We start from the raw sequence: 17,236 nt of genomic DNA on the forward strand, positions 1-17,236 counted from the left end.
TCTCTAAATGTGGAATGGAAACAGAGTCAGTTTCCTAACACACACAATGGGCTGACACCTAAGGGAGAGCCCCTCATGTTCTATGCTGGCTAAAGAGTGCATGGCACACAGATGTCCATGCAGCAACTGTTCGGGATAAGAGCTGCTGTGTGTGTCTTTTACTCCCAGGTTGTTTCTGTAACTATAAGTCTAGCAGCTCCTTTATTTTTATCGTATCTTTTGCTCCTTGGCAATATTAACTCTGTGCATCTCCAGCCAGAGATGGTGTTCAGCCTGCTGAATTAAACATACCTCTTGAGTCTGTGCTACCCAGCAGAAGTCCATGCTGCTTTTTTTGCTGTTCTCAGTTCCGCTGTTTGTTATTTTTTCACATGGAAAACTTGAAGATGGTGCATTTAGTTGTTTAATTACTGGGACATAGAACATTTCTGGAATAGCACAGTAAAAATTTGTATCATCTGGTTCTAAAACATGGCATGGGGGAGTGGAGAAAATAGGAAATCTCAGAACTACTGTCAGAATATGGAGGGTTCTGAGATGACACGTTTGTGGTAAAAGCTTGGATAAAAGAACTGTGATTTATTTTTCCTTTTGTACAAGCCAAAGGCAGGCAAATTTAAACCTCTGTATTTCTGAATTAGAGCACTCTTCAGGCTAAGTATTTAGAATCTTTAAGACTTGATATCAATACTTTGCAGTGTAATTGCATATGCTTCTAGAAGCCTCATGCTCTTCTTCTTAATTGCAGGACTGTGATAAAACAGTTCCAAGGAGCACACCTGGAAGGTAGGCATTCCTTTACTTTCTATGCTGCAATCCAATGGTAGTGATGTTTGGTCCAGTCAGCGCTTCTGGCTTGCTCTCGTTTCTAAAATCAGTGTTAGTTGTTTGTCTTTGATTAGACCAGAAGGTGATTAGAGTTTAATCAGTGGCCAACACATATTCTGCAAATATTATACTGACAACATTGTGAAGGGGGGAGGGGAACAAGGTGAATTGTGCTCAGTTGAACTCTTTAACAAATGTTAGTTAAAATATTACATTTTATTCTTCCTAATGGAAGAACTTCCAGGATGCCTTTGCACTGAGTAATGTTTGTTTATTTTTCTTCCTTTTTGTTTTCAGTAGTTCTGAACCTTCACAACATAACAGTGAAGGAGCAGATAATTCAAGGGATGACTCAAGCAGCCACAGTGGGTCTGAAAGCAGTTCAGGATCTGACTCTGAAAGTGAAAGCAGTTCCAGTGATAGTGAAGCTAATGAACCATCACAGAGTGCATCCCCTGAGGTAGGATTTGTCACGCATTTGGGCTGTCATCAGGCATTAATCCTGAGTTTTAAAAGCAGAAAAAAATGAACATGTTCTCGGTCTCTTTTTTTTTTTTTAACAAAAACTTGTCAAGTGTAGAATTATTTCCACATATTTCCACATATTCTTTTGCTAAAGTACCTGTAATTTGACATGATAACTATATTTTCTATAAGCACACATTTGCTATTTGAGGTGATTTTTACCATAGTTATCTGTTGGAGTGCAGAAGACATGGGAACAGTAGCTTAAAAACCAGTAGCTTTTAGTCTGGAATGCCATGGCAGCAAGTGCTTCCTGTGGACTGCAGTTCTTCTGATTGAAGGAAAAAGCAGACCTGCTATCTGTAGTTATATGCATTTTTCATTAGTTACTGACCTCAGATGCTCAAGTGCACCTCTTGCTTTGGCTTGCAGCACAGTAGGGCTGCAGAAAAGATGGAAGCCACGTGAAACACTGTATCTAACAGTGCTTTATTGAAATTTGTTTTTAGCCGGAGCCACCGCCAACAAACAAGTGGCAACTGGATAACTGGTTGAACAAAGTTAATTCACATAAAGTGTCACCAGCTTCTTCTGTGGACAGCAACATCCCATCCTCACAAGGCTACAAAAAAGAGGGACGGGATCAGGGAACAGGAAGTGGGTACGCTGATCAAAGCGGATCCAAGGACTCGATTTCTTCAACACCAGGGCGAGATTCCAAACCCACCCAAAAGGGCTCAGAGAGCAGTCGTGGCACGCAGAAATCACCTGCCCAGAGTGACAGCTCAACACAGAGGAGGACCGTGGGTAAAAAGCAGCCCAAGAAAGCAGAAAAGACATCTGTTGAAGAGCCTAGAGGAGGTCTTAAAATAGAAAGTGAAACCCCAGTAGACATGGCAACAAACATACCTTCAAACAGGCATAAGGCAGCCACTAAAGGTTCCAGAAAACCTAATATAAAGAAAGAGCCCAAATCTTCCCCTTGGCCTACAACAGAGAAAAAGAAATACAAGGCTTCAAGCAAATCTGCCCAGAAATCCAGGGAATTCATAGAAACAGATACCTCATCCTCTGATTCAGATGAAAATGAAAGCCTGCCTCCTTCATCACAAACACCCAAATACTCCGAGAGCAATAGGACTCCTGTTAAATCTTCCATGGAGGAGGATGACAGCTTTTTTCGGCAAAGAATGTTCTCTCCTATGGAAGAGAAAGAGCTTCTTTCACCACTCAGCGATCCTGATGAAAGGTACCCACTTATTGTGAAGTGGGTACCTTCACAAAATGGATACCTGAGCCTCTTATCAAGAATACCAGGGAAGCCTTACAAGGATGCTGGTGTGCCCAAAGTGGAAAAGAAAAATGTGCCAGAGAAGCATGCAAGAGAATCTCAGAAGCAGCCTTCTGATAAGAGTTCCACAAAAGGCAAAAGGAAACATAAACAGGTAACAGTATCGTAAATAAAATCTTGCCTGTTATCTTAGCCTTTTAGTATCTTGCTAAAGGGGTTAAGCATATGGCCCAGTAACCAATGTCATACCTCACTGCAGTGGCTCAGTAATTTAGGAGATTACTTTGCCTACCTATTCTATGTAGAATAAATTGATCCTTCCTGTGCCGTTGTAATAGGGAATATTGGAGTTTTCATTCATGAAAGGCAGAGGGTTGTACCTTTAGATGTGTTAGCACTGTAGCTTGCATTCCTGGAGGTAGCACAGATTGTGTATCCTCTTAAACTCTTCAACTTTAGGATTAGGTTTATATAAAAATCTGGTCTTCGACATCTCTTACAGACTCCATGGATTTTACAGTTCCTGGCATTCATAAGACACCTGTGTTTGACTCCCCAGCATAAAATCTGATTTCGTACCAAAGCCTTTGGCAGATTTTTGTTATTTCATAGTGATATGCGTGTTATAAAATGAACAACTTGAGACTGCCACTTTTCAAATATATGATACAAGGTAGTTGCTTCAGGGGATGTTTCTGTAGCCTGTACAGGTATTATTCTGTACGCTGCAAGACGCCCACTGAATTAAATCCGTTAAATGTGAAAAATTACTGTCTTCGTGAAGCTGTAAATGTAGACATTTATCTGGATGTGTTTCTTGTTTGCTGTATTCAGAATGAGGATGAAAACAGAGCCAGTGAAAGCAAGAAAACAAAACTGGAAGAAAAAGCTCCATCAGGACACAAGACTTCTAGCAGTAGGGAGTGAGTATCTTGCCTGTCTTTTCAGCACTGAAGGCTCAGAGTGATCAAGGAGAAGACTCATGCCTGTATCCATCTCTCCCTTACCTTCTTCTCCTTCCTCCACAACAAAATGTCTCCTTACTAATCAGTGGGTAATATTTCATGGTTTCTGATTCTTCAGTTTGAAGTTTCCATTAGTTGTTGGTGGAAATTCATATCCATAACTGAAAATATTGACTAGGTAAACCCTACTATGAAGGGTTCACCTTTTTCAGATCAAACAACAGACAGCTGGTATAATTATATCATGGAAAAAAAATTCTCTACAGCGAATATTTGTTGAATTACTGATGTGTGAGAAGCTGCAGCTTCTGGCTACAGATGCTAGAAGTCTTTCTGAGTTAAATGCCTTCTTTGTTTCTGTTAAGAAATGTAGAAAAAATGGATGCTCGTCTGTCATGTTTTTTTTCCTTTAGTCCTGATATTTTGTTTTGTTGCTGGTGTGATTTTCTGAAGGGCACTTGGTTAAATGCAACAAGATGGTTTTTCAAAAACTTCATGTAAGTAGTTATTTTGTGTACTGTTCTCTGTGAAAAGGGATGCCAGAATTAGCAACTGGAATCCTCAGCAGCCAAGGTAAGACTGTACCAAAAGGCCAATGGCTTCTAGAGAACAGTTATCTGGGCCATCTTTTTTCTGAGCTGTTAGGCTGACTTGTCTGCAATAGACAGACTGGCGCTAACGCTGGCATTCATTTCTAACATTACAAGTGTTTAGGGTGTTTTTAAGAACTGTTGAGGGATGTGGTTTTATGGTTAGAACTTGCCTTCTGCGTTTTCAGGTCAGAACAGATAAAGTGGTGAAAACTAGTTTAATCAGGCTTCGTAACGTTTAGTTACTGTGGTGATAATTTGCTTCCTCTGAATCTGTCTTGCTATGTTTAACATTAAAAATCTTGTTTTATTATTTTTTTTTGGGGGAGGGGGGGAAGGGAGAGGGAAAAGGCTTAAATGGGGGAAGGGTGTGGAGAGAAAAAAAGAAGTGATGCTGGATTTTTGTTTTATTTCTATTTTGAAAAGTAAAAAACAAAACTGAATGTATTCATTTTGTCCAGGTCTTTAAAACCAAGTGCTGTTAAAGAGAAGGATTTACTGCCATCTCCTGCTGCCCCAGTCCTTCAGAAGGATTCCAAACAAGAGCACGGGTCCCGGAAGAGGACAGCCAGTCAGTCATCATCCTTGAAGTCCAGCAGCAATGTTAGTAAGGACAGCAGCAGTGGCAGTAAAAGCTGCTCATCTTCTAAACAGAGGAAGATAGAGAGAAAAGGTTCTGGCAGTGCTAAAGAAACAAAGGTAAAGGGCTTGTTCTGTGAATGCCTTGAACTTATTTCTTGGCTTTGCATTTTGACGTGCAGTGTCATCTAAATAATTTGCAGTTGTTGAAATGTAATTAGTTTCAGATTTGCCTTGTTTCGTACCATGGTGCTTAGACTCTAAATTGGAAAATAACTTAGGAGAGATTGTCGAATGCTAATGTTTATTCCTACCAAATATTTATGTTAATTACTAAAGTGCATTTAGTCATCTTTTGATGACAGATGCTGCGTATTTGCTGTTTAATTTGTTAATGAGAAATATCACTACAAATCTGCTCACACTGAATGAATAATGAGGTTACTCTTATGTCGCTGGAGCAAGTACAGATCTTGTCCTCGTTTTAAGGAGAACAGGAGCTGGGTCCGTGCACAGTGCTGAGATACAAAGCTGTGGCTCTCATTTTTCACCCTAGGATTCTAGAAAGGTTCATCTGATTCCAGATCAGGATGGTACAGAGCTCTCTGTGGTTAGAGTAGAGAAAACACTGTGGAAAAGGTGATGCAGAAAGTGTTTTTTAAGCAACTTAGATTAAGAACATATGTAGTTGAAGGGTTTCAAAAACATTATAAGATGATGATAGTGTAAGGTCATGATATGTAATGTGCTTTTTCATTAGTATATAATTGTGTATTACTGGACAGGAGTAAACTTGTGAGCACATCTGGGTATCTTCATAGAGTAATTTCTGTTGTATAACCAGATTTGAGTGTAATATGTTCAAGTTGGAGGGATTTCACCTTTATCTTTGGGATTCCAAATGTACCATTTCTCCTTGATTGCTCTGAAGTGTTCAGGAAGGGTAATTGATTTGGGGAGGAGTGAAGCAGCAAATTGCCATCGGCAGTGGCAGAAAGTAGCTTAGTCATTAGGGTGGAGTCCATGCAATATTTAAACTGGGAGACCTGCTGGATTAATTTACATGCCATTACTGTGAAATTTTAGAAACCTGGGAAGGTTGTGTGCATCGGTGTCTGCACTTACAGGAAGCCTGTAGATAGCAGATTTGCATCATAGACTGCTGCTCTGGCCTTTCCTTATTCATCAGCATAGAACTGTCCCTAAACCAGCTGTTAACTTGTTTGATGTTTTTCTTTTCATACTTTGGAAATGCTGCATTTCCCTGCATGTTTTGGTGGTGTTTTATGTTACACTGGTAGTTAGGGCATTGCTGTGCAAGTGCAGTGCCTCGCAACTTTGAGATCCTTGTGATTAGCAAGGATCTGATAAAGGCAGGTTATTAAATACTCTGTGTAATTGGCCTTTGGTCACGATGACTCCAAAGAACTGAAAGCACACTGAAGCTGGGAAATTGCCTTATGCTGTTGATCTAGTGAGAAGAGATTCACTTAGAATTCACAAGATGTTTTGATGTCCCTTCTTTAGCCTGAAGTGTCACATTGAGCCATGTAAAATTAAGGGGAGCAAGGGCAGCATGTTGTGAAGACAGCTGTTATTTCTCCTTGAAGTTGGTGTTTCTGAAATACTAATCTTTTCTACCCAGAGACATTCAGTAGTTTATTGTTGAAAGACATGAGAAGTCATAGAAGTATATATAGCCTCTTTGTTCAGAGTGGAAAATCATGATTTAGCAATAAGGGAGATCTCCTCGTGTAGTAGGGCTCAGCTTAATTATAGCCTCTGTGTCATCCCCTGTGCCAGCATGAGATGAAAGCCTCAGGGAAACTGTGTTATTGTATGGTGAATGGCAGCTAAAGCAGCTACTAAACTGAACTTACTGCTTACAGAGTGTGAAATCATGGGAAAAATGTGTACAGTAAATTCCTCTTTGTCTTTGAGAATATAAAAATAAAAAAAAGTCTTGACATGATTCGGTGACCATTTTCCTTTCAGGAGAAGATTCTGAACAATTCATCGGACTGCCCTCCTGTTTCTGCTCCATCTACAGAGAGCTCAAAGTCCAGAAGAGCAAAACTTGTTTTTGATGACAGGTAAGAAAAGCAGAGGGTGCCTTTCCCTTTTTGGGGGTGCTAATCTTGCAGCACAGTGAGCTCTTCTGTGGAGAAGGGTTGTCCTGTTTGCTTCACAAAAGATGCTGAATACTAGTTCATGCTCTGGAGATCTGCATGCTGTTCTGCAGCAACGTGCTTCTTTGCCTGCTTTGTGCACCAAATATTTGGCAGATGGTGCACTCCTTGAGGAGAAACTCTAGTCTGCCCTGTGTGTTCCTGCAGAGTGTGGATGGACCAAACAGTAGATCTAAACAGTCCAGGGTTGTCCTGTTTTTAAGTGTTGATGTATCCATCACACACTTTCAGGATATCACTGCTGCCTGTTCTCTTTTAACAGAGTCTGCTTTGCCCATGGTGAGCAGTTGTTGTCTTTGGTAGCAAAGAGGAGCCTTCATTTTTTGAACCCAAATGGGATTGTGATGCAGTACCTCCTGTTATTGTAACTTGAGTTAGAGGGGGATGAAGTGAAAGCTGTAACATTAACAAACTTTTGTCATAAAAGGAAGTACAGAGTAGGTGGTCTGACTCCTTAAATGTGTCTTCTATTGTAGGACTTACTCAGCTGATCATTATTTACAGCAAGCAAAGAAGTTAAAACATAATGCAGATGCATTGGTAAGCAAATCTACAATGTTTATCCAGTATTTGCACATTATGCTGGGGTTTGTTTACTGCTTGTGCTGTGTTGCTGCCTGTCTGTACTAGAACTTTCTGGTATTTCCTCTCAATATTTTCCTTATTTTTTTTTATCCAATCTTCTCAGTCTGACAGGTTTGAGAAGGCTGTGTACTACCTAGATGCAGTGGTGTCATTCATTGAGTGTGGGAATGCATTGGAGAAAAATGCTCAGGAATCCAAGTCCCCGTTCACTATGTATTCAGAAACTGTGGAATTAATCAAGTAAGCGCTGTAAAGCACACACAGAACTCAGATGGTTGGGGAAGAGGGCTGGAAATCAAAGCTTCTGCATTTTACTCATGTTCTGCCACTAACTTTTGGAGTCCCTTGCTCTGCACTAAGAACGGATCACTAGCCACTTTGTTCCAGTTACTGAAGCTTCAAGTGTGTTCTTGAGGGCTGAGATCCTTTATTCCAAAGTTTGTGATGTCTTAACAATTTGTGACATGTGCAGAGCAGAACTATTCCAATTATTGCCTAGCCACGTTCTGTTTAGGGTCTGAGGGAAAGACCTGAAACAGTGAAGGAGTTGAAAGTTGAATTTCATAAGAACTTGGTGGCTGATAAATGATTGTATAATGTTTCATTTACTTGATAGTTTTCTTGTTGGTGATTTGTTTATAGGTACACTATGAAACTGAAGAATTACTTGGCACCAGATGCTACGGCTGCAGACAAAAGGCTAGCAGTGCTTTGGTACGTGTATCCTGAACTTTATATTACACACTGATTAATTACACACACAGATTTCAGTCTGTGAAATGCTGTCTTACACTGAGTTTTCAGGTGTTTTGAACCAAATAGGAGTTTTCTGTTTGACTGTTCAGTACCATTGATGCTATAGATCGATTACTGTAAGGGCTTGTTAACAACAGCAAAGTCTTTCAGCTATTAAGAAAATGACTGACTGACTTCAACTTTGACTTCCATAATGTTCTGTCAGTTACTGCTTTTATTTTAGAACGCGATGTCATAGGTAACTTGTCGCATGAAATGGAATTGTTAATATGGCTAAAAATGATAGAGGTGCCTTTGTGAATTTCATTATCCTTAGTGTTTTGATAAAGTTACTGTTGATGAACTGAGCTTTTCATTTGCTCTCTTTGTAAATTATAGTGTTCCAAAATAACAGACTACTGTTGAGTTGGTTGCATGGTCAGCTGATGTTGGGCTGTGACCTAAATGCTTCGGGAAACTTTGAGATTACATTAACAAGCAAACTGTTGTCTGGTCTTGGCTTTAATTTTAGTAAAATAACATAATCAGAGCACACTGCTTTACTCATTTGAATGAATTTCCAGTTCTGTTTTGAAACTTTCTTGGAAAGGAAATTATCTATTGGATTTGGGAGGAGTAGCAGAAGGAGGGTTTGGGGTCTTTGCTGTGTGTTCACACAGTGATATGGCAAAACTTGAAATGGCTGTTAAGAATTGTCATTTGCCTTCTGGACTAATTAAATGGCTGCAGCAAGCAGTTGAACAAAGCTGACTGTGTCAGGTGGAAAAGGGAGGGGGGACTATAGCAGCATGCACCAGATTCAGTGTGTCCTGACATGAGAAAAAAGTGAAGGCTGTATCAGTAAAGTCACTGCAACCTAGTTTCAGCTTAAGGCACAAAACTGTTCTTTACTTTCTTGAGAAGTAAAGGTGGTGTGGGACTTTGTCTAGTTACAGTTTGACAGTTGGCTGTTTAGTGTTGGGAGAGAAAAGCTTTTAAAAACATGGGTACTCCATTTTTGACTTTTGGTATGTTGTGATAAGCTTGACTTTAACTGGAAATGTTTTGTTGTTCTGTCTTTGGTTAGTCTTCGGTGCCAATCTCTACTATACCTAAGGCTTTTCAAACTGAAAAAGGAAAGTGCATTGAAATATTCTAAAACTCTGACTGAACATCTGAAGGTAATTGGATATATATTTTCTTCAAATATTAAAAAACTAATCAAATTGAAGCTCTACATTACTTAAAATTCCTCTGCCTGGTATTCAGATTGCTGCACGTGAACTTCCAGTATGCCCTAATTTAGGAATGCACCTTGAAAGTACATTCAAGCTGAGCAGTTTAAAGCTGGGAGGATACAGCATGACTATGATGTCATCAACCCATTGGTCCTAATGATAGCTTCCTATTAATATTTTGGTGCAGCTTTTAGTAAATTTAGTTGGCTTCAAAGAGAATTTTAATTTTGTTGTTGATATAACAAAGTTAAAACTTTTATGATTTGTGTCTTAGTCATCAGTGAAATGGATGCTTTTCCCAATTTTGAAAGTACTTTGATATTATTTAGGATATTTTGATATTATTATATGCTTAAAAGAAAAGCCATGAGAACTCATGTTCAGAAATGAGCAATTAAACAACCAGATAAAATATAATTAGCTGAGGTATAAACATACGTTTACTTTTTCCCAACAGAATTCCTATAATAATTCTCAAGCACCGTCACCTGGTATGGGAAGGTAGGTAGTAAAAGTTTACCTGTATTTCTATGTTTATAGCTCATTCTCCACATAAACTGTGAGTTTGAGGTGCTCAAAGAGCAGCTTTTACTTTCTTGAGCTTCTGTTGTTTTTGTTCTAATTTCTAATTGTTCTAAGGTCTAGATTTTGATCCCTTTGTTCAGGTAAGTGTTCTGATAAGAGGTTGAGAAATGTGCTGTACAGAGATATTCTCAGGCAACTCCTTGTTGGGAGGAATGAACAAAAAACTTCTCAGTGTGTCCTTAACACACAGGTCACTTGTCTCAGTGGTTTGTTGTTTTATGTAATGCTTTTGCTCTCAAAACAATAGCTTTATTAGTGCTGCAGTGATGCACTTGTAGCCCAGATGGCTACAAGTGCTTTCACAGTAAGCTCTTCCATGATACAGCAGTTTACTTCTGTTCTTGAAACCTGACAACAGACTTTTTATAGATTATCAAAATAAAACAAAAACCAGAATTTTAGGAGGGCATTTCAGATATGCATCATGTTATTTGAAAATACAACAGCAGTTTGTATATGTATATTTATGTATATATATGTATATATATATGTATATAAATGTATAATTGCCTTGCTTTAATTTTTTCATTATTACTATGTGAGGTTCAATTTATTTAAACAACAGATTTGATTGAAAGATGCTGCATGTTGATTTGGCTGTGAGGCTAAAATACAGGAGCTGGAGGAACATGAGAGGTTTTCAAAAGCTCACTTGTTTTAGGGCCAGTCCTGAGTTCTCAGTGTGTGAAGCAGGAGTGCCTTAGCATCCCATGTTCTGAGCTGTAGGAAGACATTTGCATGACACACCTGACATATCTGTGTGCGTGTTTTACAATGTAATGTTTTCCTTTGGATAAGCAGCAAGCCTGTTGGTATGCCGTCTCCAGTCTCTCCAAAGCTGTCTCCAGGGAATTCAGGAAATTACTCCTCTGGGGCAGCCAACCCTTCAGGGAGTGGGTCTTCGGTGACGATCCCCCAGAGGATCCATCAGATGGCAGCCAGCTACGTCCAAGTTACATCCAACTTCCTCTATGCCACTGAAATTTGGGACCAAGCTGAACAGCTGTCTAAAGAACAGAAAGGTAAGGGTAGGCAAAGGCAAGTTGTAACCTAAGATGTATACATTGTGTTAAATTCTAACAGGTTTTCAATTTTGGAGTTAACAGTGCATAATGATAAATAATTGGGTCCTTTGTAAAAGAAAGATGGAAAGTAATTCCTTTGGTGACAGCGATGCTCTGGGCTGGCTGTCCTGGTTGTCAGGTGGTGTTGGAGATATAACATTTCCTACCAGCTATGCTTAAAATAAATAAATAAGTCTTGCATTTCCTGCAAGTTTTTCTCTTTAGGAAGTAGAACTTGGTGCATTTCCTTTTCTGAAATCCTGGAGTGAATATACACATTCGAGGGAGAAGGCCAAGAATGCTTTGTAACAGTTAGGCCACAGTGTAATTATGCTTACCTTCTGCAAAACAGTAAAGAAATGGGCTTAGAAAGGATCTCTTTCTCTTTCTTCTGCCATCTTCAGCTGTCTTTCATTTCTTTTGCCTTGATCTGCAATGTTTGTGCTGAGGTGGTGTTCTTTTAGGGAGAGCAATATTTCACTTACGGCAGCCAATGAGAACGACTGTGCCTAATTTGTGTTTCTGTTGTTTTAGAGTTCTTTGCCGAACTGGATAAAGCTATGGGCCCTCTGGTTTTTAACTCGAGCATCATGACAGACCTAGTGCGTTACACCCGTCAGGGACTACACTGGTTGCGCCTGGATGCCAAGTGATACTTCGAACTGAAGGAATGGAAAATTGAACACATTTTTCTCGCTGCCTCTGATTTATCTCCACAACACTGTGTCATGTCAATAAGGAAGACTGCCATAACACATTGCTTAGTTGACACTAAAAACAAAGAATGCTTTCACATGTCTCCCATCTTGATTTGTGTTTTGTGTTTTAACCCAAAACGATCTTGTTAATGAACTCCTTCAGTATTCCCTTTTTAAGTTATTTAAATATTTTAAAATTTGCGACATATAAAGGTGTAGCTTGGCTAATCTATCATGGATGGATCAGTCATTGGAATTCCCGTCACAATACGTAAATAGTCGGTTTAAATCCTATTTATTTTAATTTTTTTTAATTTTAATTTTGAAAAGCCCAGTTTTTGGGCAGTTTTTAGCTGTTTCTTCCCTAAATTTTACCCTTCCAAGTACTTAGGAAAAATTAAACATAGACACTTTATTTAAGTACTCCGTGAGCTTTGTTACTCTGTAATGTCTTGTGGTGGTAGAACCTGTAAAAGGAATTAGGATTGATAGGTTCTAACGTGTAGAAACACCATACTTTTCATGCCTAATGCCTATGATCAACTAATAAATGACAGCTAGAGTTTTATTATTGCAGGATTTGTACTAAATAGAAAAAATTCCAGATATTCTTCTACGTATTAAAATACTTCATTTAAATGAATTTTAAAGAAATTTATATGGAAAAATATTTAGCTGGTTCTGACTTGGGTTGCTTTCAAGGCAGTTTCAAACCATTGGTTAACACTATAGCAAATCATGAAACAATTTGCATTCAATGTAATATCAGAGTAATGGTGTAGGAATGAACTTCGGTCTGATAGGAAAGGCATATAGGAAAGGTTTCTGAAATGGACAATCTTGTGCTTTTTTTTTAATCTCTCTTCATTTAAAATGCATTTTGTTTGTCATTTTTTGACACTTGCAAAATCAGCAGTTTTGTGGTGAAAAAAACCAACAGTAGTTAAATTCCTACCAGAACTGCCATTTGCAACTTTCTCATTGACTGGAAAATCAGGAATCTTAAGTAGAGACGGAGGTCCATTTTTTTTTCTGCCTGAAAAAATGTCTGGTGGTTAATGGACACTACAGCATGACAGTGCAACAGCCATTGTGGGGTGGGGGAGCACACCTGCTATTACAGGGAAGTTGTCTAATCGTTTTGATGCAGAATGGATTTAAAACTTATATTACCCCATGTTAATGAAGGTCCCATTCGTGTTTGATGCATTTGATGGAGCAGAATATTCATTTGAGAGGGAAGCGAGTTGGTGTAACAGAAACAGTTTGTGGAGTTGCAGTCGACTACTCTCAAAACCAAAGTACCTTTCCACATGAGGTGCTTGTCTGAGTCAAAGGTTTAACATGCTACTGCTTTCAGTATTGTTTAGTGCCCCTAACATGTCTGGTGTGCCTTATGCCTTACTTTTAGATGAAGATTTTATGAACTGTTTACAAGATGTTTTACAGCAGGACCAGGTGTACTGTATGCAGTGGTCTTCTGCAGTACTTGGGTAAAATTCCATTTCTTTTTCAAAAGTACCAGTGTCTGTCATGCAAACTGACTTCTCATTGCAGTGGTCTTCTAAAGAGTCAAGCTCTGAATACTTTAGAGTGCGATTGTGGAATGCTGCTTTGTTTTATCTCCCATTTAACCCTTAGTTCTGTACCAGAGATGAACGTGCACGTTCAGGAAAAAATATTGCACTAAAGTTTTGTGTCGTCGTGGTTAAGTGCCAAAATCATGGCAACCTCGAAAGAAGGAATAGAATTCTACGCTACTTAGTACTGCAGTATGTCCTATGGGCTTTAAGAGTTTAGAAGTTTTGAAATGAGTAACCTACTAAAAGGTAGCTGCATATTCGTAGAGCTTCCTTTGTGTTCCAGCGTGTTTTGTACTTCCAGAAGAGCTTTGCTACATACGAACCAACATGTGTTTGGTTAGCGGACCTGTGACTTTTCCCGTTAGAGCTGAATCACTGATCAGGTCTGTTGGTTGGAGCATCCTTTTTATTAAATCACTGTGCAAGATCGCATTCTTTTCGTGTTTGCTGTTAGAGACAAAACTCTGTACCCTCAGACTCTGCATCCTGGTTAATAGGACACTGTCAACTAATTTTTCCTTTAATACTCTAAAGTGCCTAGCACTCTTTTGACGCTATATAAAAAATACCTTTGTAGGAGTTGCATTCATAATTGGTTTTTTTTGTGTAGTGCTGCACCGGCCGGTGCGGCTGCTTCCAGCTTGCTCCTTTGTGCACCGTGACCATGACTGTAAGCAGGAATGGTCTCATCTCTGGGCATTTATTTTCTCTTTTTATTTCCTTAGAGTCCCACAAATACCTTTTGGTGTTACACGCAGTTGTCTCTTACAAAAATGTTTTGCTTGTCCCCAGGTCAATGGGTCTTTGGGTAACTGAAAGACTTCTTACATTGTGTTAAAATGTGGACCTGAAATGGCTGACAGAATCCGTCACAGGGAAACATTCCCTGGAGTGCTGCCCAGGTTTTCTGTCTGTATGGGAGATACACAGTGGTCTTGTTATTTGAAAAATGCCTTACTCATCTGTGGCTATTTCAATCAGAGACACTTAAATTTCACGCTTCCAAAAGCATATCTGATTTGGGCTTTACCATTGTTTCTAAGACAGAAGTTGTGTACTTTGTCAGATTTCATAGCAATTAAAAAAATGCAAATACTGAATATGCTTCCATCCCGGTGCCACGATGCAGACTAACAGTCCAACTCTGTCCTTTTGTTAACCTCTACACAACAGCAGTGGAAATGCAGACAGCGTCAGCACTAAGGCAGGCTGCGCTGGTGGCTGAGGAGGGGATCCCTCACTCCCAGGTTCCTCAACGATTCCCTAGACGATTGGATCTTAAGCACATATCAACACTGAGATCTTAATTCCCTTACTGAACGTGGTCCCAGTTGGTGAATCTTAAAAATGGCTTAATCAGACTAGGCTTGCTCAGATATCACTATTATTTGGATTTGCTGTGAAATTTGCAGGTTCCTAGATGGTAAGGTGCAACCATTTATACTTATAAACAAATCTTCAGGACACCAGAGTAAAACAGCCCGATACTTTTATTTTGATTTGAAACTATTAGCCATAAAGTAGAGCGTGTGAATGGCTCTTCTTGGCTTTTGATGGCAGTATGCAATTTGTATTGTATGTGTCTTTTAATATATATGTATATATATATGAAATCAGTCTGTCCAAAGTATATGTTATACTTGTTTTTAGATTATGGTGCAACTGACTATATTGATATATTATTTATTGAGTGCTGAGTCACCATCTTACTGGTGATAAATCTTGCATATTATACAGGAGTGCAATGTATATTCCTTTAGATTGCTGTGATAACAAAGGAAAAGAAGAAGAAAAAAAAAAGCCCTGAAATGTATTTATGAATGGCCCCAACATACAGAGTCAGTACTTTATGGGAATGTTGTGCTTGCCCGGGGCAAGTAAAATAAAGCCGTAGGCAGATAATGATGTAGTTTTCCAGAATGGGAAACTATTGGAAAAAGAGACTATCTTTGCTGTATTTAATATTTCAGTTACCTAACAGATATTTACTGTCACCGCAGCGTTTATGTTAAGGGCCTGAGCAAGTCAAGTTTGAATTACCCATTGGGGAGTAAGCAACTTCCAAATTTCTAGATTTCTGACAAAAATTTTGGTCAGGGTTTAAATTATTCCATCTAATGAAACAGTGTTATGGAAACCTGTATGTTAATGCTGGATATCTTGAAGTGTGAAGACTAGCCAAAGCTTTTGGTGGCCAACTCAGACAAATACAGAGCTGTTCCAGGAGGCAAATCTCCACAGTGTGAAAGTTACCTAAAAGCAATCAATCAATCAGGGAATCGTGATGTATGTCAAACTCCATTACTTTTCAAGGAATTGGTTTCTGATGCCATGATGCCATTTGAAAGCAGCAGTGTTGGGGGTGGGGGGAGGCAGGGAGGGAGGGCTTAGCGATGTAATAAGTACATTTTTCTCTCAATACGAGCTCTGGTCGTTGCTAGATCAGCTATCGACAGCATTAGTTCTTTGCTCTCTGCCGATCTCAGCTGAGTTTCAGTCGAATACACTATACTGAACAATTTGAAATGCTGTGTTACAGCGTTAGGGTTTATATAGGCCATCTTTATGTAAAAGTTTTAATTTCATCTGGAAACTTAATGGAAACGTACCTACTCCTGTCATACCTCTCTGCGTTTGCTATTGGAGCTGATACGGGCAAATTGGAATGCAGTGTTCCCCGACTTGGTTTTTATATGCAGCCCGGGGAATCGGTGCTGTTGGGTGCACAGTACTTCTGCAGCGCTTCTTTTCGGCTGCATTGATGTTACACATCTGAAAACTCAACTCTAAGGACCAGGCGTGACTTTTGCAAGCACAGTTCCTGACATTTGTATCTGGTCCCCCTTTTAAATTGTTTTAAGAAATTTTGTATATGGAGGATAAAGTGCTTATATATTTATTAAAAATCCTTTATCTTAATTGAAATTATTATTTGATGAAGAAGGGTTTTTTTGGGGGAGGGTTTGTGGGTGAGGGAAGGTAACTTTTCACCTGTCTCTCATAAATGAAGCCCTTGTGAATCATACAGAAAGGTACTGCTAGTAACTAATGGGATGTCTCTGTTTCACACTTTGTACATGACGAGTCCATGTGTTACGTTTTGTTTCTGTGGGAATATTTAGGCGTCCGTCTTCAACCAAAACCTAAAGAAACACACCAACTGTGATTTTATTTGTTGCAATACATTTGAAATTTCAAAGGGTACTTTGGGGCTCAAATTAGGATTTCTAAGTCAGTATGTGCATTTCACGTAATAAAGCTGTTAATGGTGAGCAAAGTATTATATACTAACTAGATTTTTTCCACATCTGTATAGTATATTCTATGTATTTTGTGGTATTGAGATTATAGAAAGTTTAGTGTCTGAAACATGCGTTTAATGTGTATTTTTAAACAAATTTATGGCAATTAAAATATTTGGAGAAAAGGGTATCACATTTCAATTTGTAAAGATCTTTTTAACTACTGTGTCATTAAAATGCTTTGTACAATGCAAAACTGTAACTGGAGAAACTAAGTTTAATAAATATCAAATAGATTTTCTGTATTAAACTTCAAAGTGGTCCTGTCTGTTGAAAGGGCTGCGTGCTCCCTGCTGCTGTATTTTTAAGCAGAGGTTTCTTTTTTGACCCCAGCACTCTCTGCATAACAAGAGAAGATACCGTCCAGTATGTGAGGTATGTTGAAATAATGGGATTATTCAGACGGGGAGGTCAGCTTGGGACGTAGGCAATTTTGATTAGAAATAATTTAAAAGTAAATACTTCTTCCAGTTATCACCAGATATATTTAGTATATTGAATCTGCTAGCACTATTATTATCAGTTTTTTGCTCTCTCTT

At 38.9% G+C, this 17,236-nt stretch overlaps 1 protein-coding gene across 1 annotated transcript in view; it reads left to right on the forward strand.

Annotated features, from left to right (window-relative positions):
• Nucleotides 1-16,947, forward strand: part of LOC146755702 (AF4/FMR2 family member 4-like) — a 28,593-nt gene extending 11,646 nt beyond the window's left edge. Inside the window, exons 8-20 of the mRNA XM_085525326.1 lie at nt 749-786; nt 1,126-1,288; nt 1,803-2,738; nt 3,419-3,507; nt 4,601-4,838; nt 6,714-6,811; nt 7,384-7,447; nt 7,596-7,732; nt 8,135-8,206; nt 9,315-9,408; nt 9,923-9,966; nt 10,852-11,072; nt 11,649-16,947. Of these exons, the coding sequence (XP_085381452.1) occupies nt 749-786; nt 1,126-1,288; nt 1,803-2,738; nt 3,419-3,507; nt 4,601-4,838; nt 6,714-6,811; nt 7,384-7,447; nt 7,596-7,732; nt 8,135-8,206; nt 9,315-9,408; nt 9,923-9,966; nt 10,852-11,072; nt 11,649-11,767 (2,313 nt within the window). The 3' untranslated portion in view covers nt 11,768-16,947. The remainder of the gene's footprint in view (nt 1-748; nt 787-1,125; nt 1,289-1,802; nt 2,739-3,418; nt 3,508-4,600; nt 4,839-6,713; nt 6,812-7,383; nt 7,448-7,595; nt 7,733-8,134; nt 8,207-9,314; nt 9,409-9,922; nt 9,967-10,851; nt 11,073-11,648) is intronic.
• Nucleotides 16,948-17,236: the final 289 nt, after the last annotated feature.

The sequence above is a fragment of the Coturnix japonica genome, chromosome 31 (genome assembly GCF_054131305.1).
Source record: "Coturnix japonica strain WE chromosome 31, WE-NBRP24, whole genome shotgun sequence".
NCBI lineage: Eukaryota > Metazoa > Chordata > Aves > Galliformes > Phasianidae > Coturnix > Coturnix japonica.